The sequence below is a fragment of the Pteropus medius genome, unplaced genomic scaffold, assembly GCF_902729225.1.
Source record: "Pteropus medius unplaced genomic scaffold, Ma_sr-lr_union100, whole genome shotgun sequence".
NCBI classification, from domain to species: Eukaryota; Metazoa; Chordata; class Mammalia; order Chiroptera; family Pteropodidae; genus Pteropus; species Pteropus medius.
Genome location: NW_024340849.1, coordinates 9,039,980 through 9,063,671, shown reverse-complemented (window position 1 = coordinate 9,063,671; position 23,692 = coordinate 9,039,980). Strand labels below are relative to the sequence as shown.

General features: G+C 43.0%; 1 protein-coding gene and 2 pseudogenes across 1 annotated transcript; 2 read left to right on the top strand and 1 right to left on the bottom strand.

Moving 5' to 3' along the window:
- Nucleotides 1–1,296: 1,296 nt before the first annotated feature.
- Nucleotides 1,297–22,074, top strand: SERPINB5 (serpin family B member 5). Its single transcript, XM_039838459.1, has 7 exons — nucleotides 1,297–1,458; nucleotides 8,638–8,812; nucleotides 10,881–11,018; nucleotides 13,235–13,352; nucleotides 15,901–16,043; nucleotides 19,182–19,349; nucleotides 21,074–22,074. Exons 2-7 carry the CDS (start codon nucleotides 8,645–8,647, stop codon nucleotides 21,464–21,466), a joined length of 1,128 nt encoding a protein of 375 aa, XP_039694393.1. The 5' UTR covers nucleotides 1,297–1,458; nucleotides 8,638–8,644; the 3' UTR covers nucleotides 21,467–22,074.
- On the top strand, nucleotides 11,326–11,441 carry LOC120590296 (uncharacterized; annotated as a pseudogene).
- A 747-nt stretch (nucleotides 22,075–22,821) lies between the features above and the next one.
- Nucleotides 22,822–22,937, bottom strand: LOC120590392 (uncharacterized; annotated as a pseudogene).
- Between the last annotated feature and the right edge of the window lie 755 nt (nucleotides 22,938–23,692).

The window sequence follows — 23,692 nt, the reverse complement described above, 5'->3', positions numbered from 1 at the left end:
ATCCTGCCTCAGCTTTTGGCCATTTTGGTTTTCTCTGAGCCTGTGCCACCTGAGGACTAGACAAAGTGGTGATAATCACCACATTTATGAGGGAGGGAGCACATGCTATGTGCCAGACACTTCATACGAATTGTCTCCTCATATAGGTATGTGTCTCATTTTACAGATGAGCCAACTGAGGCTAGAGAGGGTAAACACTTTGTCTAGGATTTATCAAGACATGAGTGGTAGAGTCAGTTTCCAAACTGACGACTCGGCCCCTGCATTCACTTCTCCTGCTACAGCGGGATACTGTGATTTTTGAGAGGTATCTTTCCCACATCACCTCTTTTATGAACTCCTTGCCTCCACTTGCTCCGTTGATGCCTGAAATTCTACTCTCGGAGTTCAGCTCATTTAGTTTATGACTTCGATCCTGGTTAATAATGAAAATACCCAGGACCTAGGGGGAAGGAGAGCTGTTAGTCAATCTTAGTATAGCAAAACGGGTGGCTGTCATTCATTTAGTCAACAAACACTATTGACTGTGTACTGTCTGTCAAATCCATGCCAAGTGTTCGTGAAAGTGAATGAGGCTTGGTCCTTACCTTCGAGAGTCTCATATCAGGTGGAAGAGACTGTACAATAAGTAGAACGTTATGAAACATGGTACATGAGCCATCAGAAATATTAGGTGAACACAGCAGAGAAGCGACTGGCTCAGTTTCAGCTCCTTTCCTGAGAACAGAAGCTGCAGGAGGCAGGAAACCGGCGTATGCAAAGAGCAGGCTCCACAGAGATTTCAGGGCAGAGCTGTGTAATCCTAATCACCATATTTTACTGGCAACGCCATCGAAAAATTTCTCCTATCACTTTGGTATGCTGTGTTTTGCCAAGTATAATTTATTTGGTATGTCCTCTTCTTTCTTCTGTTTAATAGGTAGCTACTACCTCTTTGGCACCCAGCAGAATGAGCTACTGTAAACTACATGAAAAGGATGGAGATTAGGGTGATTTTTTTTTTTCTGTGGCACCACCATATCTGAGAAGTATGGATTGTCATGGCCATCACGTATTCTATTTTATGTAGTACTTCATATGGTTCCTCCAGTCCCACCTGGGCTACTGGGGTCACCCTTAGGTATGTATTTAGCCCAAGGCAGGATTTACACAGCCCCCTCCTGCCTGAGCACGTCGGAGGCCATTCGAAGCTGTGCAGACAACAGCAACTTCTTCAGCCTGAAAAATCTTTTTAAATTATGGACAAGCTGCCAAGAAACATGAGTCAGGGCTGACAGTATCAAAGTGGGAGGGACAGGGACTGCGGACTGGGAGCGGTCCCAGGGGGAGCGGCCCCCGGGGGGCAGGTGAGCGAGCTGGCTGCCCTGCCCCACACAGCTGCCTCCGCCAGGTCCTTCTGCGCCACGCTTTCCCTGTCCCTCGCCGGTGTGTTTTCCAGGATAACTAACCGTAACTCAGGTAAGCAAAGTGGGAGTAGCTGGGCCGGCGATTTTCCTTTTTGGGGGCAATTCTTAGAACAAAAGAGGCGTCGGAACTGATTCGAGATGGCGAGCAAAGTCGACATAATGGCTTGTTTTCAGGCTAGGCTGTGGCTTCAGCACTGTGGCCCAGTGCTTCAGAACCAGGGTGCCGTGTAGGGAGCGAAATCCCTTAGCCATACATGGTAAAAGCATGCAGTGATAACAGGGCTAGAAGGTTTGAGGGGTGGTGGGACGCGATCGGGATTCGAAAGGAGAAAGCAATTGTGAGCGCATTTTCAGTACGATCTCGGAGTTGAGAATGAATTCTGCAACGCTCGTTTCGGAAAGGGCGTGGCACTCAAAACCTGAAGAAAGGGGAAATGCGTTTGAGTGTCTGGCTCACCTTCCCGGGTTGAGTCAGACTTCAGAATTGCTCTTTTTTTTTTTCTTTTTTGGCATTTTTAAGCATCCAGTCAGTATTCACTTACTTGCAACCACATTCTTCTAGGCAGAAAGTATCTTTTCTCCCTGTTTCTGGGTTTCGGGATACTTGAAAAAAGTAACAGTTTTCAAATACGTATTTTTGGACAATTTTTCGATCAGGTTGGCTCATAGTCTCTACCGTTTTTTATGGCTTCGTTGAAGCGTATCATATTAAAGATCAAGTTAACATGATAGGCTGTTTCCTAGACTATCAGATTAGGCTCAGATTCAGAACTGAGGGGTGTTAGACGTTTTTCAGCTCAGCCCTTCATTTCGTAGATGAGGAGCAGTGGCATGGAGATGACATGGTATCCAAAGTCACACAGCTTATAAGTGGCATGATAAGTAGAATTCCAGCGTTCAAGCTCACAGCTGGCGGGCATTTCTATGACATCATGGGTGGTCTGTGACCTCCTCTGTCACTTAAAAGGTTTTGAATAGATTCAGGTGGGTCTCAAACCTCAGGCCCCATCTGTAGGTGCAAGTGTTTGCTGGGTTCCTTGATGGGCGAAGAGATGGAAGCCCGCCTGAAGAAAGGATTCTTCGTAGTGAATGACTCAGCAGGTTTAAATCTTTGCTTCCTAACGCCTTGATTCCTGCCACTTCAATCCCTCTGTGCTGTGGGTTGACTGAGAGTATGCAGCTTCAGCAAGTTTGGTCCTTCTGGTGTGGCCGGGCTGGCTCTGGTTTACTGTTAGGCCGCAGTGGGTCTGCCCAGGGGTCAAGATCAAGTTCCTTAACACGCTGGAGCAGATATTTGAGAGAAGCAGAGGCTCTCTTGCCTTTGGAAATTAGGCAGTTGACCTCGTGACTGATGGCTGTGCTGTCCCTTCCTGCTAATGACATACTTTCCATATATGTTTAGTCATTTTATCACTTTATTTAATCCTCATGATATTCTTTCACACTATGGAAACTATAAGATCTTCGATTTTCTCGATCTGGCTGTTTTTCCTCATGAAGTTTTTAGGCATTCTATTATAGTTATTCCATTATAATTATTGTACTAGGCAAGGTTTCTCAATTCATTGCCCTAAGCACTGGCTACACCAAATACTTAAGAGATTTTTTGCAGCATATTTTTCCTCATCTGTAATATGAGGCAGGTTAGGCTGAATGATATTCACAATAACCTGACACAGCGAAAAAAATTTTAGGGGGATGAAAAAACTATGCACATAGCCATAGTTTTTAGCCATGTGTGTATAGAAGATTGTGGCAGATAGTCTGTAGGTAGAGTGAATATATATTGTTCAAAACACAACATGCTTAAAAGTGAAAGGGGCCCTATTGTTAATGTCAGGACAACAGACATTAACCAGGACTGTTCTGGGCAAAGCGACAGATGGCAGCTTATCCACAGGGCGTTTATCTCACTCAGACAGTCTACGGACAAAAAGTTTGACGACCATTGGCTTGGATGCGTTAAAACTTTGGAAATCTATGCAGGGGCCAGTGGCCGGCTAGTTGCAAGTGCAGAGAAGCGAGCAGACTGGCCCTCCTCACAGCCTCCCGCGTCTCCATTCATTTGGGACTGCTTGCAGTCCCCGAGTCGTGTCACTTCTCTCTGGCACACATTTTTGCCCAGGTAACTCCTACTTCTCATTAGGACTCACGTTTAGCGTGGCTTACTTAGATGTCACTGTCTTTGAGGAGACCTCACTGAGATTTCTACTGTAAGCGAGCTGTCTCTCCTTAGGGCCCTCATGGCAATTTGTGTCCCCTGTCACAACCCTCATCACACACATACCATGTCACCAGGCTGACAGTGCGCAGGAGGCAGGACTCATGTTGTGTTCACCTTTGATTTCTTAATGCCTCGCTCAGTGCCTGACACCCATTAGGTGCTTGGTGATTACTTACTGAATGAAAGCAGTATAATGTTAATAGTTTGCAATGTCAATGGCAGAAAGAGAACGAGAGATTCTTCAAGTAGGAAAATTAGGTAAAAAGAAGTTTGTGAGGATTAAACAAATCATGCAAGGTATCTCGATATCTCTAAAGGGGCAATTCAGGACACGTGGGCGTTTTGGCAGTCTAATGACCTATGAGGGAACAAATGCCAGCAGAGACACAGCTATCGAGGACGCTGGGAAGGTGTGGTCGGACGCCCAGGCTGGGCACTGGGAGAAGTGAACGCCAGGTCCGGTCCTACCACTTTCACTCCCTGTGTGGGTGGTCTGGGGAGCCACTTTATCTCTGCTGGCCTCACATTCTTCATCTGTAAAATGAAGCAGTGGATCCAGACTAGATCTGTTCCGAGATCTTCCCCTATTTTAAAGGTTTATGATTTTAGGACATATTGAAAACAAACAACCCCCCTCCCCCCCAAAAAACACAAAAAACAAAAACCCAGACAACTTTGCAATAAATAAATTCTTACAACTTTTTATTGTTTGTTTGTTGGGTTTGTATTCCTACTGCAACTTCCATCTTGTTCTTCTCTGGTTATAAAGAAAGTGACTTTTAAGCTTTTAAGTGAAAAAAAGATGGAGTGTTTTCTATGATGGAGCTGTAAACAAAAATCTCTTTATTTATTATCGTTAGAAGATTTTCATGAAGATTAAAGTTGTTATCTCTGTAACAAAGTGGAAATAAAATGAAAAAAATCTGCAGTGATTTTAGCATTCTGAACACAAGTCAGTAGACATGCAAATTTACTATGTAGGAATTGCTCATCTTTCTGCTCTTGTATCCATGATTTTTATAGCATTTGCTATGCAAAATGGTCCTTGTAGGAACCCGATGCATTTTCCTGTGCGTATATTGCTCGCATTGCTGAGATATGTTTGAATGCTTTGATCATCTTGTGGCAAAGTGAGGTGGCAGTTGGCTGTGGCCAAAGTCATCCCTCGAACTCCTTCAGACCAGATGTTCTTTACAGTGTTTTTAGGAAACTTGTGACTAATCGCCAAGCAAGTGTTCAGATTTACCATGCAAAATCCGATTGATTATTTAGTTGGCCATTGTTTGCCCCTTCGGCAATTTCCATGTCCAGACTTTTTCTGATACCTTTGTCAAGGTCATTGCTGGGACCAAAGCTATTAAGGGCTTCATGACCTTCCCCAATCTGAAGGAGAATTTTCTGAGAAAGGAACTAGTCAGCATGTGGATGGGATGGCGGACCTGTTTGGGCTCATGCACTGAGGACACTCATGCAAAGGAAGGGACTCTTTGAAAGGGACAGTCTGCCACCGTGGGAAAGCTACATGTCAGGAGTGTGCAGATTTATGTTCTCCAACAGGGACCTGAGTTTAAGCCTTGAAATGCAACACGGTGTTAATTATATGGTATAATTAACTGTACTAAAAGCCATCATGAGCTTGTCCTCAGATAAAACCATTTAGACTAAATGGATCGCAAAATGTTATAATAAATAAATGAATAATGCTTCGGTGGAAAAACATGGAAACACAAACACTTCCTTAACTTTAGATCCACTTCCAGATGTCAGCAGTCAAATTCCCTCAGCAGATTACTCCCAGGTCTTAAACATAGTTTTTCTACACAACAGAAGTCACACTTTAAAAGTAAAATTTATTATCGATCATGCCAAATTATTCAAATTTCTCTTCCTGGAGGACAGTAAATCCATTCTGGAAAACACTACTTGTGTTCGTTAAAACACAGTTGGTATGTTTTCATATTGTTGATGTGATTAGGCCTCAGGCTGAAGCTTTGAGAAGTCCGCAGGCATCTGGGTTGAGCTTCTCTATTTGGTGGAGAAATAGCTCCTGTTGAATTTTAGTTGTAGAGAAACCCAGCATGATCGATGTCAAGTTTACTGCTGAAGAAAGCCAGACATCTTGTCTTGAAAGTCTGTTACAAGGACTCCCCAAAGCCTTCGTCGAGTTTCTTTTAATTTCCTCATGGCGGACATACTGGTGAAGACACTGCACGCTTCCTTTTCCATCTCATTGCCCTCTGCATCCCCACTGCTGGTCCCTTCGACTGAGAATGTGCTGTCATCTCGTGGCCCCTGATCCCACCAGGGGAGAGAATAAGGTTGTTGGCTTTAGAGAAATGTGAGATGCCCGTCCCGACTTCAGGTTATCTTGTAATAGGTTTGTAATGAGAACGCTGACTTGAGGTCACTTAGTTGTGCTCATCATGGACACAGAGTGAAGGAGGGAATCACTGGAGATGATCAGTGAGCAAGAACGGGTCAACTGAACATTTTTATATTTTGCTAATGAATTTCCTTTTACAGACTCTAAGATATATTGTAACCTTATGAGTTCATCCCACACACAAGCCATATGTCCCTTAAAAGGGAGAATTCTGAAAAACATATTCAAAGGCCAGGGGCCCATTCCTTGATCTTATTCTCATGTCTTTGCATATTGAATTTCTGTTCAAGTAGCAGGTGCAAAATTAACATCCTATTCATGCATCTGACTCTAACAGATCCTTGGGTTCTGGCTGAAGGCAGCCCTCTGTCTTGAGCGGTGATACTTTGACATGAGGAAGCATGTCTTACCAGGTGAACTTCAATGTCGTGTTTGCTTTCCACGTCTGTGTGTATGACTGAAAAGTGCTTGACTGTTTTTTGGGAAAGCTTGAAGCCTTCAGCTATGCACTGGTCACCGAGGGGTGGTGATACCTGTGTTCCTTAGAAACATGCCGTCCTGGCATCGGGCAGAGCCTGGAGAGTCCATGCAGCGCTGATTGGTTTCTAGAAAAGGCTAAGCCCTGACGGCTCGATTTATGCAGACGCCTTCCAACTTCATCAATAATTACTGGACTAGATAGACAGGTGGACCTTTCGTTAAGACAGAAATTCTGAAGCTTTTTAATCTCTGGACTCTTTATACTCTCCAAATTACTGAAGATCACAAAGGACTAGTTTTCTTTCTTTTCTTTCTTTCTTTCTTTCTTTCTTTCTTCCTTCCTTCCTTCCTTTCCTTCTTTTCCTTCCTTCCTTCCTTCCTTCCTTCCTTCTTTTCCTTCCTTCTTTTCCTTCCTTTTCTCTTCTCTCTCTTTCTTTCTTCCTTTCTTTCTTGTTGATTATATCGATCAGTATTTACCAAATTAGAAATTAAAACTGGAAAAAGTTTGAAATATTTATTTACTCATTCATCAAAATACTAATGTTACCATTACATATTAACAATTTTATAAAAAAATAACTTTTCTAAAGTAAAAAAATGTAGGGAGAAGAGTAGTATCGTTTTTCATTTCTGCAAATCTCTTTAATATTTGGCTTAATACAAGACACATCATATGGCCTCTGGAAAACTCCACTGTATATTTGAGAGGTTGAGAGTGAAGAGGCAAATAATGTCTAACTATTGTTATGAAAATAATTTTCATCTTGTGGATCTACCAAAAGGGTCTTAGGGACTGCCAGGCATCAAAAGACACTTCTAAGAAAGCCTCTGCATTAGAAAAAGAGCGTTCTCAGTCGAGACTGGAGGCCCACTTGCTGCTCTCTCTGCTTTCCCTGGCTCTGTATTTTTAGATGAAGCTGCCCTCCCTCTCTTTCCTTTAAATCCACATTACTTGTCACATTGCTCCTATGGCATGGGCAGCTCTGCAGTCTACTCATTTTCTACATACCTGTCCAAAGAGATTGCAGACTCAGAGAAGGAGGGACTTAGTTGATCCTTATAACACTTTGTAGTGTCTTCCATACAGTAGGTGATATACTAACATCGAAAGCAATACCAACTTCTTTTTATTTAATATTGCTATGTGCCAGGTACCCCCATTAAGGTACGGCTTACTGTATTGGTCTCCTAGGGGTGCTGTAATAAAGTACGACAAATTAGGTAACTTAAAACAGTAGAAATTTATTTCCCAACAGTTCTGGAGGCCAGAAGTCTGAAATCAAGGTGTCGGCAGGGCCATGCTCTCTCTGCAAGCTCTAGGGAATACTCCGTTCCATGCCTTTCTCTGAGCTTCTGGTGCTACCAGTGATCCTTGGCATTCCTTGGCCTCTAGAAGCATCACTCCAACCTCTGCCTCTGTTGTCACATGGCCTTCTCCCTGTGTGTCTTCACATCATCTTCCCTCTGTGTGTGTTTGCCCTGTGTCTTTTCTCCTGTTTTTCCTGATAAGGACACCGGACATATTGGATTAAGGCCACCGTAACGACCTCAACTTGATTACATCTGCAAAGACCTTATTTTCAAATAAGGTCACATTCACAGGCACAAGAGGAAGGGACTTCAACATTTTTTTTTTTTAGGGGATACAAATTCAACCCATAATGCTTACTAAATATTAAACTGAATCATTCAAAACTGCTGTGATTTGACTGTTTTCGATCTACACAATTTCAATTTTATATGGCTTATCCTAAATCCTAATGAAAACAATAAGCATAGATAAAACCAACTGATTATGACCAGTGCTGTCAGCTGTTCTGACCGCTTGCTGAGGAAGAGGCATGATCTGATCACCAGGCTGCTGACAATGGCCATTGTGGCCGAGGAGGCCTGAATTTGGAGATTCCTGGCAGAGCTGTACTCACAGAGGACCTCGTATGCTGGATCATTCAGACGTTATGGCATTTGCTCAGAAGTTTCTTTACCACTGGCTCTTAAAATTGTGCTTACTGAAAATTCCTTCCTTTCTCCTACCTAAGACCATTCTTTTGTTTAAGTAGAATTCCCATCGGGTTGGCAGAATGCAGTTGAATAATACTTGAAAGATGCTTTAGAAGTAACCTCCCCCTTGTCCTTTGTTCCAGACCCACAATGGATGCCCTGCAACTGGCGAATTCTGCTTTTGCAGTCGACCTGTTCAAACAACTGTGTGAAAAGGAGCCAGCGGGCAATGTCCTCTTCTCTCCAATCTGTCTCTCTACCTCCCTGTCACTTGCTCAAGTGGGCACTAAAGGTGACACAGCAAATGAAATTGGACAGGTAAGTCCATACCTTGTTTCTGCTTTGAGTGGGAATAGAGTCATTAGAATAATAGGCAGAGCCTAGGGAGGAACGAACGGGGCTCTGTGGTCAGCATTGCTCAGGATTGAGAGTTGTGTCACGTCTAGCATTCTCTTAATCAATTGTCAAAGCTCATTTATCTGTCCTGCAACCCACGTTGAGAGTAGGCGCCATGTTGTGATGGAGAGCCCAGGGATCTGCTCAGTAACCACATCTAATGAGCAACCTTTGGCTAGGTACCCAGCATTTTCTACATGTTGTATTGTAAGGATCAATCACAATGGTGTTTATTAAATGTTCCATTGCAAATACTCAGACAGAAAGAGTATAAGTCTACATCCCTGTCTTAAGTACAAAATGTATTCATAGCATCATGCTTTGTTATTTTTTTAAATTGAGGTATAATTGACATACAGCATTATATTAGTTTCAGGTATATGACATAATGATTTGATATTTATATATATTGCAAAACGATCACCACAATAAGTGTAGTAAACAGCCGTACCTGTGTATAGTTACAGATTTTTTTTCCTGTGATGAGAACTTTTAAGATCTACTCTCTTAACTTGCAAATAGACAGTACAGTATTATTAACTATATTACATCCTCATGACTTATTTATTTTATAACTCAAAGTTTGTACCTTTTTACACTCTTCACCCATTTTCCCCACCCCACCCCCTCCATTTACTTTTAGGCGGTCTGTCAATACCCTTCTAATTCCATTCCATTATTATTCTTATGTTGATCATTCTAGGTTCAACAGAATCTTTCTTTCCATGAGCTCATAGCATTTAGAATGGGTACATCTTATACCCATAAATCCTTGGAAAATACGACCAAGGAAATGTTATTTGGGTCATAGAATGTGAAGAATTTAACCTTGAAATTGAATGGACTTGGAAAGGAACCTTTAGTTGTGGGTAGAGGAGCTGTATCTTCTCATCTGTCCTGCTCACCCACTCCCCTACCCCCAACCCTACCCTGTCTCCCATTCCATATTTCTCATCTCCCAGTAGAGGAGGGACAGAGAAGAGAACTTCCGGGTGGTGGGTCTGTTCCTCACCAATAATAATCACGGTCTCTTCAGTACTTGCATCGTTCCCCCAGTAGTAAGGTCCTTTAACCTGTCCCTAGGCATAGAGTCATACACCACCTTCACCAGCCAATGTGACCCTGCCATACTGAGGCCGTATGACTCATTGGTGCAATGTGCCCATTTAGTGACGTTTCCTGAGGTGTGGCATCTGGGCACGGTTATGAGTTAGGAGTGAGGAGAGAATCACCTCATACTGACATCATGTTTTGTGGCACCATGAAGCAGAGGAGATGCTGGGAAGGGTATCACTTGGAACAAAAGAAAAGTTAGGAACAAAACAAAAGGATATAGCCCTCTGGAAGATGGCATCTGAGTTTCCAGTGGCTTGGAGGATTAGCGCCCCCAGGGCTGCCTACCCACCGTAAATAACTCGTCAGCCCATTTGGCACTCTTTAGAGCAACTTAAGGGACGAGATAGACTCTAGCAAGAGACAACTGTCCCCTCACATCTGAGACCTGCTTGATGATTGCCTCTCTCTTCTTGTCTCTGATTGGATAGAAATTACGACCCAGCTTCACTTTTGAGCAAGTTTTGAAGGCCTTCTCTGTGAGCAACAGAGGCCTCATTTTGAAGAAAGGGCAAATTTTCCCTATAGTTAAATCCAGAGAAGAATATCTTTATGACGGTGTTTCTTAATGGGGACAGTTTTGACCCCACCTCCTCCTCGGGGACATTTGGTAATGTCTGGAGACATTTTTGTTTGTCACAAATAGTGGAAGGAGTGCTACCGACACCTAGTAGTAGGTCAGGGATACTGCTAAGCATCTCCTAATACCCAGGGTGGCCCCCTGCAGCAAAGAATTACAGCCTGAAATGTCAGCAGTGCATTCTGGGATGTGGAGCAGGGAGACACTCTACCTCCGGTGGAGGTTGGCAGTTACCATGTGTCTGCTGTAGTGGGAAGAGGCGGTGCTTCATGGGTCATGGATTTTTTCTCTTCACAGGTCCTTCACTTTGAAAATGTCAAAGATGTGCCCTTTGGATTTCAAACAGTGACGTCGGATATCAACAAACTTAGTTCCTTCTACTCACTGAAGCTAGTCAAACGGCTCTACGTAGACAAATCTCTGAATCCTTCCACAGTAAGTGGTTTAAAGCAATTAGCAAGATTTAACTTTTTTCCTCAGGAGCGGCCTTGTCACGTGGTTAGACTCACAACTTTCTTTTTTCAGTGAAACTCATTTCGAGGATGCTTATTTATGGTTTGAGGCTACTTAAAATAAATTAGTCCTAATGGAGAGGTTGAATCTACAGGGAAACAACTGCAGTCACATCTTCTAGCTCAAAATATAGAGAAGCTTGGACGTGGTTCCATAGTGTAGCGGTTAGCACGTCTGCTTTACACGCAGAAGGTCCTGGGTTTGCGCCCCAGTGGAGCCACAGTCCATGGTCTATGGCCATGCCACCCTGAACAAGCCTGATGTCTGATCTTGGAAGCTAAGCAGGGTAGGGCCTGGTTAGTACTTGGATGGGAGACCACCTAGGAAGACCAGGTGCTGTAGGCATGAAATGATAATAATAATAAAAAAAATAGAGAGAGAAGCTTGCAGAGTTCCCTTTTCCTTCTCAAACATGCGTAAATCCTACCCTTCTCAGAGATGTGGAAAATGGAATCTCTAATAAATGTATCTTTTATAGACACAAGACAGCTCATGGTTTAGACCTCTTTCTCCTTAAACCACAGGACATACATCTTAAGTTCTCTGCCTCATTGTTTGTGCACATGGTGGTCTCCTGATGTTTCTCAAAATCAATAAGAAAAATAATAACGGAACGAATTAACAGTTTTTATGAGTCCTGGATTGGTTTTGTTTGTTTTACTAGGCTGGTCACATGGATGTCTCTACGAGGTAGCTCTGGGTGTTTAATTTCAGCCATTTTTTGAAGGAATCATACAAAGAACGCTGTGGTACCCTTAAATTTGATCCTGGAATATATCATGGTATTTAAAAAAATCTGTATTTGAAATATATAGCCAACATCCTAGACTACATAGAAGTTCATTCTCTATATTGATTCAATTTATGTGAGATGATCAGAATTTCAAACTTTCCAACTCTAACAGGTAAACTACCAATCATATATATTTACCATCATTTTATTACTTTCTGTAGTAGCTATTTGTTTTCCTTGTTGAGATCTTTTGAGGACAGTGGTCGCTAGGTGTTGTGAATTTATTCTTGTTGCTTGAAGTCACATATACACAGCCATTTTTCTTCCAACAATTACCTGGGGAATTAAAAAAAGTTAACATGTGAGTTGGGGCCTGAGCATGAAAAACATTAAAAAGCTCTCTAGGTGGTCTTTAAGGAGATGCTTAATACATTTTGTTGCTGAAGGTGAGGACGGTGGAGGCCTCTCATCGTGCTGGGGCTCTGATGCTCCTAGGTAGCCCTGGCTCTCTCAGTCATCAGCACACTCAGTCCCAAGGTTGGGTTGCAATGAACAGAATCGAATTGGCTAAGCCATATAGCTCCTCTGAAGAAATTCAAGGAGCCTATGTTTGGACATTTAATCAACTGTGTTTAGTTTGGTTGAACTTCTATTCAACATTTAGAATTATTTCAACTAGCAGAATAACCTGGCTGTTTATTAGAAGTACAAACTCCTGGCCTCAGATCACTTGAATCATTATCAGTAGAGATGGGACTTAGGGTTTTGCATTTTTAACAAGCATTAGAATCACTGCTGTGCTTTCTACAGCGTTGCGTTTCAAACTTCATGTGCAGATGAGTCTCCCTGGAATCTAGCTGAAATACACATTCTGAGTCAGTCGGTCTGGGGGATGGTGCTGAGATGCTGCATTTCCAGCACGGTCCCGGGTGACGTGGAAGCTCTCGGTCTTTGAACAACACGTTGAGTAGCAAGAGTCTATAGAATATTTATTTATTTCAGTGAAAATAAGAGTCTTCTGCTCATACAGCTCTTTTTTCTGTATTATTTCTTCTATTCTAAGACACTAAATGTATATATTTACGTTTTTATGTTTCTGAAATTGGGATCCACATTATAATTGCTGTATACATTTAGCTATGTTTCTTTTTTCCCAAAGCTGAGACTAAATTGATGGATGCATTTAATAATTGATATTGTCTTAGAATTGAGGAAATGAAACATTTACTACAAAGAAAATTCATTGATATCTACATGAAGTTTCAATTTACAGAATGGTGCAGATTTTGAAAGTGTATTCATAGTAATAGACACTTAAAAGTCCTTTGTCGGAACCGTGTACAGTGCGATGGCTTGACTATGGTCTGTAAGTACTTTGTGATTTTATGATCTCGATGTGTTTCAGGAGTTCATCGGCTCTACGAAGAGACCCTATGCAAAGGAGATGGAAACCGTCGACTTCAAAGATAAGCTGGAAGAAACGAAAGGTCAGATCAACAACTCGGTTAAGGATCTCACGGATGGCAAGTATCTATACTTATTCTGCTATAAATTGCTAAGTAGACAAACCTTGCCTTCTCATGAATCTTTCTGCTAAGCCTAAAATCGAACCCCTGGAGGATTCCTGGGATGTTTTCACTATGAAAGCTAAATTCTTATCCATCAAGCCATTTCCACAACTTGGGTTTCTGGGCCTTTTCTCCATCATCTCATCACTTGGCAGAAATTCCTGGTGCTTCCATTTTTGTCTATTTGCCTTGCTCTCCCATGAGCTGCCCCACACCTTCCTGGAGCCTCAGCCGTGCCTCTAAGAAAGTATGGATTTGGGCAAGTCACGAGTCCAGTTTTTCGATCTGGAAGAGAAGGGCTTGGACTATAACTTGATGATCTCGGAAGTGACTTTTAGCTGAAAAAAATTCTACAAGTATTAAGCTAAAAAGGACAGAGAGTCTTAGGCAATCAAATGTACATGTAGAAAAACAAAACAAAACAAACCATAGTGGGTGGAAACTTGTCCTCAGTCCTACAACTTCCTGTCCCCAGTCAGCCCTGTGCTCATCTCTTCTGCAGCATCTACCTGAGCCTCTTTCTTGGCGCTTCCCTTAGGAAGCACTTGACCTGTCCCTCCATTAAAATCCTCTGTGAGTTGTCCGCCTTGCTAGAAATGAATTGGAGCTAAGATGAGCTGGAGTGCAAATCAGTGTCCATGTCCCCCTTCCCAGGAACATTTGTATATTTATGCAGGGAGGGACCCCTCGGGACTTAGCACCTAACTGTGAAAGAATGAACTGCAGTGATGGATTTTTCAGGCACTGTTGCGGTCACCACAGTCTAGAGAGGAGGAATATAGTTCTGGGACAAGGGAGACGCACTTCCTGTATGAATGGCCCTCTCGCGATGATAACTCGGGGTGGCAGACAGAGTCCACGCTGTAACTGCAGAGTGACGACATGGAAGAACGTGGCCTTGGAGTCATTCGAGATCTCAGATTCAAATGCAGATGCAGCCACATATTAACGGAATAAATTAGTTTCGATTTGCAGAACTGTAAAATGAAGTGTGTGTCATCTAACTTAATTTTTACATGGTTGTGAGGATCAACTTAGATAATATATGCTGATCGATAATGTACGATAGCCAAGATAATATGTGGCAGCCATAGACATGTGTGCACACACCAGTGACAACATACATATATATTTGTTATTGAAATGAAGGTTCTTTGCCTTTGTATGTAAAGAAAAAAAGCCAGTGGAATTAAGACCAGATTCAACACAATTTAAAAAATTATGAGCAAATAACAGCTCCTTTTCACATCGCTGTGCAATTGTTTTGCTTTTAGAATTTTTAAATAATTGTATTTTTCTCTCCAAGGGGCTTTTGTTTTAAAATCTTCATAAAAGTAAGGTTTTTGCTGAAGAAGGCGGTTCAGTGAAAAGACTCCTGATTTGGGAATCAGGAGCCTGAGATTTAGGCTGAAACTCTGTCACTTACCAGCTCCCCCACCTCTCAGGTCTTCGAGCGTCTTCGATAACACTGTGACATATTCGATGCGTCCCAGAGCACTGGCAGGAGCGGTGACATAATTTGCAGGTCGCAATGCAAAACGAAAATGCAGGGCCTTTTATTAAATGTATTAATTTGAAGGTGATTGCAGCAGGGCGTTAAACCACTGCAGGGCCCTTCACCCCCAGGTCATAGACCCGTGAAGGGGTCCCTGAGCAGTGGTATGAAGATGCAAGAGATTAGGTAAATGAAAACCTTTTGCAAAAAACCGTCAAGGCTATTCCAGCGTGCGGACTCAATTTTATTAAGGGATCATCACCATTGAACTGGTTTGGCTGTCGGGGATTGGAGGTCTCTAGTTATTATAGTCGTGATCGAGCCCATGGAGGTGGTTCCAGGTGAGCCTGATGCAAACAGGCTGCCTGCAGCTCTGCAACTTGGGGTGAAGAGGCGCCGTCCTGGTTTCAGACCTGCTTTCTGGCTGCACGAACAAGAAAGCTACTTGGCCTCTCTGAGCCTCGGCTTCCTCTGCGATAGAATGGGGTTGATGGTCTTTGACCTACATCATTGTGAGAAAAGTGAGCTGCTACGTGTGAAAATGCCGAGCACAGGGCCAGGTGTGCAGGAAAGACGCCTTTTCATTCCAGAGCTCAGGCTTTCAATCCTGAACCCAACCTTGCTTGTGTATTGTCTTGGGCACGTGACTTCACCCAGTCTCAGCTTCTTCCCCTGTAAAATGGGGAGAAACACATGATATCGTGTATTTGAATGTCTAGCATGCGGTCTGGCACAGAGTGGGTATTCAAAAGTGGTGGCTTGTTTTTCTTTTTTCCTCCTCTCTTTCCCCCCCTTCATTCTTCTCCCCAGGTGTCTTTGGTAAGTCTGGTTGTGATGAGCCAGGAGACAAAGGAGTCCTTCTGAAACGGGGTGGTCTGAGCCATCGAACCCCACCTGGCACGGCTCGAACAAGTTAAATACCCAGCGGGTAGACAGGCCTGTGAACAGCAGATGTGGGTCGGAGGAATAACTCTTGTGCAATTTGTGGTTTCTTAAAATTGTTTGCAGGCCACTTTGAGAACATTTTATCTGACAGCAGTGTAAGTGACCAGACCAAAATCCTTGTGGTTAACGCTGCCTACTTTGTTGGAAAGTGGATGAAGAAATTTCCCGAATCAGAAACCAAAGAATGCCCTTTCCGAGTCAACAAGGTATGTGGGGCAGCGTGTCAAAGGGTCCCAACTATAGATATAAAAAATTACAGAATAGAGGGACAGTAGGAATTCATTCCAGTGAGGGAAGTTAAGGCACAAGGAGTCATGTGCCTTTCCTGGTAGAAAAAAGAACCATAATCCAGAGACTCTGGCTCTTCTCCAGAATGTTCTCAGGCTCTGAGCTGAGTGACAGCTTATAGAACTTAGAGCCCAGTGAGTAAAGCCAAATCATCCACTAGAAAATGGCTACACTTCTTTGGGGCCGTTAGCGAGAAAGGCAAAGGAGAGAAACACACCAAACGCCAGCATCAGAGGCTGTTGGATCATCCCGAAGCCTGGGCCATTTGAGAATCTTGTTTCAGGCTAATTGACTCCTCTGCGGTCTGTTTCTCATCTGTTCCTAGTGAAGTTGAGGGTGCTGATATTTTAATTGATAAGATGCTGCGAGGTACCTGTTGCCGGCGAAGGAGAAAGTAGAGCTTCCTCAGCTGCCGCGCTGAGCGGCATTAGGGGGAAGAGTTAGAAACCTGAAGTTTCGTTAATACTCATTGAGGTGAGCAATGATGCCACATCCCACATCAGGAAGAATTCATGTCAATAGGTAAAATACTCCTTCTATAAAGGAAGACAAAGCACTGAAACCGGAAAATCGGCCCATTTTGTTAGAAGACCTAGGCAACCCCAGGAGTTTATGTGGTGAGGTGATATGGTCTCATCTGATGAGATCTGACTCGTGCTAAGAATGCAGACTCAAACCTGTGCTTCCTTAGCACGATATCTAAAGGTCGCTGATTTGCCACGCATTGATGCTAGTTTTCAGATTTCTCCCAGCACCTCGAGTACCTAGCATCCATCACTTGTGTTAGTGTTGAAAACACATTATAATGGCACCTTCTTAATGCCAGAGCCCAGAAAGAAAAGACCTTCGAAATACGATTTCCACCCGAGTTGGCTGGACTGGCTTTCGTCGCTTTTTCTCTGTACCCATAAAGTTTTGTTTTCATCACTCCCCCACCCCTCTCACCCACCACCCCAAGTGTGAATGGGCTTTTTAAAGGTAGAACTGATGCCTTATTCAGCTCTGTTTCTGTGTAATTCCTGGCCCAGGTCCTAGCTCAGCAAATGGATGGATGAACTAGTCCCTAAGGGTCAGTTTGAATGAACAGTCAATAGCAGACAAAACCTGAGTGGCCTCTGGCCCCACCACAGGTCTCTATACAAGGTTCACTGGGCATTTTCACTGGGAGAAGACGGTCTCCACTAAGAGAGCTGCTTACCAACTCAAAGTATCCTAGGGGCAGGTCTTCCTTAACTTCCTCTTCCTCAGCTCAGCTTCCAGGCTCCCGTGGTCTTCCCGAAGCTGCCTGCCAGGGGCCGAGCCGACTGGGCACTCAGGGGCGTGTCTCAGATGCCAGGCACAGAACGCGAGACTCTTTAGACTCTATATTTTTCACACACAGGTCCCAGGTTTTAAACATGGCTTTGAAATGTCATTGCTTTCTCGGAATTTCACCTAGCAGAGCAATGAAACCCGACTCAAAGCTGCGTGGAGATGCATATGCCTTTTTAAATTTTATTTTATTATTAGTTTCAAGTATACAGTACAATGGTTAGACATTTATATAGTTTATAAAACGTTCCCCCTAATTGTTCCTTCTCTCCTCTGGCCAATATGTTAATGCTGACTGCATTCCCTATGCCATGCTCCCCATCCCGGTGACCATCTATCAACTACTAATTTGTACTTCTTTAACCTTTCACCCCATTCTCCCAGTCCCCCCCCCCCCCATTCTGTCCATCACCAAATTGTCCACTATATTTGTGAGTCTGTTTTTGATTAGTTTGTTCTTTTTGTTCCTTGGATTCTGCATATAAGTGAAATTATGCGGTATCCATCTTTCTCTGTCTGACTTATTTCACTCAGCATAATAACCTCCAGGTCCATCCATAGCATTGTGATTGGTGGGATTTCATTTTTTTTTAATGGTGGAATAATATTCCATTGTATATATAAACCGTAATTTCTTTATCCAACCATCTATTGATGGGCATTTAGGTTGCTTGCATATCTTGGCTATTGTAAATTGTCCTGCCATGAATATTGGGGTGCATGGATCGTTACGAATTATTGTTTTGGTTTTCTTTGGATAAATATCCAGAAGTACAATTCCCGGGTCAAAGGATAGATCCATTTTTAATTTTTTGAGAAACCTCTAGACTGTTTTCCATAGCGGCTGCACCAATTTGCAATCCCACCAACAATGTATAAGGGTTCCTTTTTCTCCGCACCCTCTCAAACTCTCGTTGTTTTTTGATTTATTGATGACAGCCATTCTGACAGGTGTGAGGTGATATCTCATCGTGGTTTTAATTTGCATTTCTCTGATGATTAGTGACCGGTCAGCATCTTCTCATATGTCTATCAGCCATCCGTATTTCCTCTTTGGAAAAGTATCTACATCTGCCTTTCAAATGTGGAGGCTTTTACTTTTCCTTCGTTTCCTTCGAATTGCTTTTGTCAGCCCCTGAACTTTCTGAGTGACTTTCCTAAACCTTTCCTCATGTCTGAGGTGTCTCCTTTAAAGGCCAGACTGAATAGATGAAGTTATATTATTAAAAATTTAGTATGGTGCCTATCCTGACAAAGGTGGATACACACACACACACACACACACACACACACACACACACATGTGTCGTAACTTAAAAATATAAAGGCCTAATTAGTTTACTCTCTCCCCTGTTAAATAGAAAGAACATTTAAAGGTGTTGAGATTGTGCAAACTCCGGGCATGCATGCTCAGCATGAGATAATCTGTTTTTATGTTTACAAAACTGTAATGTAACTATGCAAATGTTTAGCAAGAGGACACAAACTACAAAAAAAAAAAAAAAGAGAGAGAGAAGGAATCTTTGAGATATTTCATGGAACTATAACACGAACAAATTGATGTAAATATGTGTGTGTGTAGGTGTGTGCGTAGCTATGTGTGTATGTATATGTGTATGTGTGTATCTATAAAAAACACATGTCATCTCTTATGGGGAAGTGCTTATATGTGTACACACAGACATCTATGTATACACTTGTGTGCCTTGCAAGCCAGGCCATTCAGACTCCTTCTGCTTTTACAGACGGACACCAAGCCAGTGCAGATGATGAGCCTGGAGGCCACGTTCTGCCTGGGCCACATCGACAGCATCGGCTGCAAGATCATAGAGCTCCCCTTCCAAAACAAGCACCTCAGCATGCTCATCCTGCTGCCCAAAGACGTGGACGACGAGACCACGGGCCTGGAGAAGGTGAGGAGGGACACGCGTGCGACACACAGGTCCCGGCTGCGGCGGCCGAGAGACATGTGGACAGGGCCGTGCGAAGGAGCCGCAGCCCCGCCTTTCACGCCGCTTAGCGGTCATCTCTGAGGGTTTCGTGGTTCTTTCTGGGCCTTGCTCGTTCAGCACTTTTGGGGTGCCAGGAAGTGTAAAGTCCCTACGTGGACTTGCACTATCCCTTTTGATTCACAAGAGGCCAGAAGCTAGTAACTTACCGAGCTCGTTCACCCAGGATTTAAGGCGCAGACGGGTGGGTAACTGGTCCACGGTCGCCACATAACTAACTAGTCAGTGTGGCTTGTAGAATCCAAATTTGAGCCCGGAAGTTGGAATCTGTGTTCTTAACTCTAGGCTAGAGTTAACCTATTATTGCATCTCGCATTAAAGTGGCACATCTGTTATAATCGATGAGCCAATAGTGATACCTGATTATTCACTAAAGCCCACAGTTTACGTTAGGGCTCACTCTGTGTTGTACATTCTATAGATTTTGAGAAGTTCCTTTACTGCACAGACACATATGTGAGATTTTATTATGCTTCATATTTTACGCAGGTTATTAGAGGCACAAGACTAAAAAACAAGAGAGCTTTTACCTACTTGGGAAGGACTTTTCCGCTTCCCCTGTGCTCCCTCAGCCTAGTCCTGTCACCACGGCTGGCTCTTCTCCCTCAGTCGCTCCCTCCCAGACTCCCAGCTTCCCTCCACCTGGACCTCCGCCCTTGGCCCTCGGCCCCAGAGAAGGAGGGAATCTTCCAGGCACCCAAGAGTCACCTGTTATATTTCCAGTCACGCCTCAGTGACATCCAGACTTTCCACGGGACGATCTAACTCGGTCGCCACCTGACCCGCGACTTCCGTTGCCCTTACGCTTTCTCTGTCACTTGGCTCACGGCGTCACAAGTCCTGTCTCCATTCTTTGTTCTCTTCTTTGATGCCACTTCATGCCTCGGTCTCGTTTTCCCCTTTAGCTGTTACTCAGCTGTCTTGCACTTTACTTACTTAAAATACACTTACGAATAAAATTGTAAGATATTTAAAGTGGACGCCATGGTGATCTGATAAACGTGTACATTATTAAAGGATTCCTTCCATCTAGGTTATTAACACATCCATACCTCGCATATTTATCTTTTTATTTCTTATTTTTAAAAAATAACCAACGGAAATGAATGCCTTGGCCGCCAAAATACCTTAAGAATAATCATAATTCAAATTCTCATTTTAAAAAAGTTTATTTCACCTTTGAGTTATCAAGTTTGGTGCCATGCCTAGTACATGAATAATCTGGATGTACTAGTAAAGAAATCAAAATAAGCTTTCCAGAAATATTATGTATAAAAATGCTTCTTCTAATTTATATTTATTTCACTATGACTTATGCAATATCATAATCCATGCATTTATTTCTCTAAAGCTACTCTATACCTTAAAAGAAACGCCCTCATAAATTTCAGGGCAAAGGGACCATCGTTGTGGGGTGAGGAGGGAGGGATCAACGCTAGGGGGTGGACCTTTTATCAGAGAAACTAGTTGCACCCCCACACTGCAAGACTGATTCCATTTTTGATGGTCCCTCTGTACTGCTTCGAAACTGAGCTCAACCATGACACTTTCTGTTTTACTTCAAGCAGGGTCTTTCACATTAAGAATAAAAAAAATAATGATAATTTCCTCCTTTTTTTGTCTTTCAGGTTGAAAAACAACTCAACTCAGAGACGCTCTTACAGTGGACCAATCCCAGCACCATGGCCAATGCCAAAGTCAAACTCTCCATTCCAAAATTCAAGGTGGAAAAGGTGATCGATCCCAAGGCTAGTCTGGAAAACCTAGGGCTGAAAAATGTCTTTAATGAGGATACATCTGATTTCTCTGGGATGTCAGAGACCAAGGGAGTGGCCCTCTCAAATGTTATTCACAGAGTGTGCTTAGAAATAACCGAAGATGGTGGGGAGTCCATAGAGGTGCCAGGATCACGCATCCTACAGCACAAGGATGAATTCACTGCCGACCACCCATTCATTTACATCATCAGGCACAACAAAACTCGAAACATCATTTTCTTTGGCAAGTTCTGTTCTCCTTAAGTGGCAGAGCCCAGTTAAGTCCCACCCGACTTCTCTGTAAACTCTGCACCCAGAGAATCACTTTCTAAATATGATAAATTAATTATCAATACTGCTGGATGAGGAACCTCCTGGTATTTGTCATATGTAACCTTCATGCTAATAGGCTCTTCTTTTCCCACTTTTTCTTTTATTCCCCCATCCCCCCCATAAAAGACAATGCTTTGAATGAAAAGGAATCACTTCAGAGGAGAATTATGTATTCATTATTTGTCAAACTATCTCGGGTTATGGGAAGGAATACAGTTTTTCACAAAAGAAATTCCTATGAGGAGGATCTGGAGGATTTTATTCTCAGGACTTTGCCTCCCTTCACCGGGACACAGAATGTTCCAGACGTTCTCACATCCCTAAAATACTAAAGAAATGTGAGAGATCCACAAAACTCTCCTGGCTCCAACCAAACTTGGGCACACGTTCATGCCACTCTAGGTCCACAGCGCCTCATGCTGAACCCCGTGGGACAAAAAAATCTGATTTGGGGGGTTTTTAGAAAGATAATATGCTGCACAAACTTCATATGATGGATTCAGTCTGAAACAACAGCCTATTAATTGATACCTTAATATTTCTGCCACCAAATGTACAATATTGACACAAAATGGTTAAAGGCTCTAGGTAGCCCACAACTGTCAGGTTTTGCTGACAAATGCGTACGCTACCAGCTTACAAACAAGCTTCGTTTTCAGAACTTTGTGAGATTTGGGGACGTTGGATAAGGAACTGCAGACCCAAGGAGTAGCTGGAGTGCAGCCCCTTCAGAGCAAAGCTCAGATCTCGTTACAAGTTCACTTCCCCTTTCGATACGATGCCCGCCTGGTCACCTGATTGGTGAGGGACCGCTGGCAGGGGCTTCTAACTGACTCAACTGACCACCAGGGACTTAAAATGCACAGGGACTCTCACCTTAGTCGACCAAACAAAAGAGTGTGGAAAGAAACTGTCTCTGTCTAATGTGATAAAGGGGAGGGGGAAGGAACTTAGGCCTTCAGGAAATATGCCTAGAGCTACTGAAGTGCCGCCTTGACAGTCTGCGGGTTCAGTTACTGTGGATAGCGAGCTAGTCAGTAACTTACATTAACAGCAACTTTTCAAGTTGACCTGATTAAGTTATCCGTGTTGCAAATTCACATATTAGTTCACTATCAAAAGAGCATTTACTGAAGATTCCGTGGCAGTCTCCTCCCTGGCCTTCCTTGTAAATAGGTTCAACTTTCTTCTTGCTCCGAAGGATCAATACTCAATTTCTTTTATGCTATTGACAATAAAACATTATTCAACTACACATCTTGTATTATTATTTTTTTAATTATTTATGCCTATGGCACCTGGTCTTCCTAGGTGGTCTCCCATCCAAGTACTAACCAGGCCTGACCCTGCTTAGCTTCCGAGATCAGACATCAGGTTTGTTCAGGGTGGCATGGCCGTAGACCATGGACTGTGGCTTCACTGGGGTGTGAACCCAGGACCTTCTGCATATAAAGCAGACGTGCTAACCACTACACTGTGGAACCACATCCTTGCATGTTTACCTGTAAAGTTAGATTTACTATTTTGAAATAGAACCAAGCCATCTATTTACAAAAGCATTGCTATACGTAACTTCTTTTAGGGGATTGATGTAGAATGGGAAGGAATGAGAATAATTATCACCCTTATTCCTTCGTTTTCCTTTCTTCCTGCCTGTCCACTGCCCTTCCTCCCCCCTCCCCCTCCCTTCGTCCTGAGGTGGGAAACATCAGAGCAGTGACTTCTAGAAGGACTTGTAGCTCCATACAAGTGCATTAGAAAATGAGAGGCCTTGCGGGAGGACATGAAACTTCTCTCCTGCCTTGATGTGTAATTTTATCGAGTAAGCTATCTGTGCTTAAAATATATTCTTTTCTCATTAAGTACATTTTCTCAATGTCATGTTCATTTGTTTTACATTACTTACGGTGTCTCCGAACCTAATATTCGCAGCCCCTTTCCTTCCTTACGGCGTGCTCAAAAAGAATAAATGTTGAGTACAAAAAATGACACATTCTAAAAAGAAGAGACCATTTGTGCGCAATTGCTGAGGGTAGCCCCAAAAACCAGGTTTTCCCACTTTTGGCTCATTATCCCCTTCTCTAGGCTATGAAATAGAAAGTAGGAGATGACTGTGAAAAAGCTTGGTGAATATTTAGAGGGGAGAGATCAGTGCCT

What these genes read in the sequence shown, in the direction of transcription:
- SERPINB5 (XM_039838459.1), top strand. Translation starts at nt 8,645, where the DNA reads ATGGATGCCCTGCAACTGGCGAATTCTGCTTTTGCAGTCGACCTGTTC. An exon ending in CAGCAAATGAAATTGGACAG is followed by an intron (nt 8,813 to 10,880) that starts GTAAGTCCATAC and finishes TTCTCTTCACAG; the next exon opens with GTCCTTCACTTTGAAAATGT. An exon ending in AGACCACGGGCCTGGAGAAG is followed by an intron (nt 19,350 to 21,073) that starts GTGAGGAGGGAC and finishes TTTGTCTTTCAG; the next exon opens with GTTGAAAAACAACTCAACTC.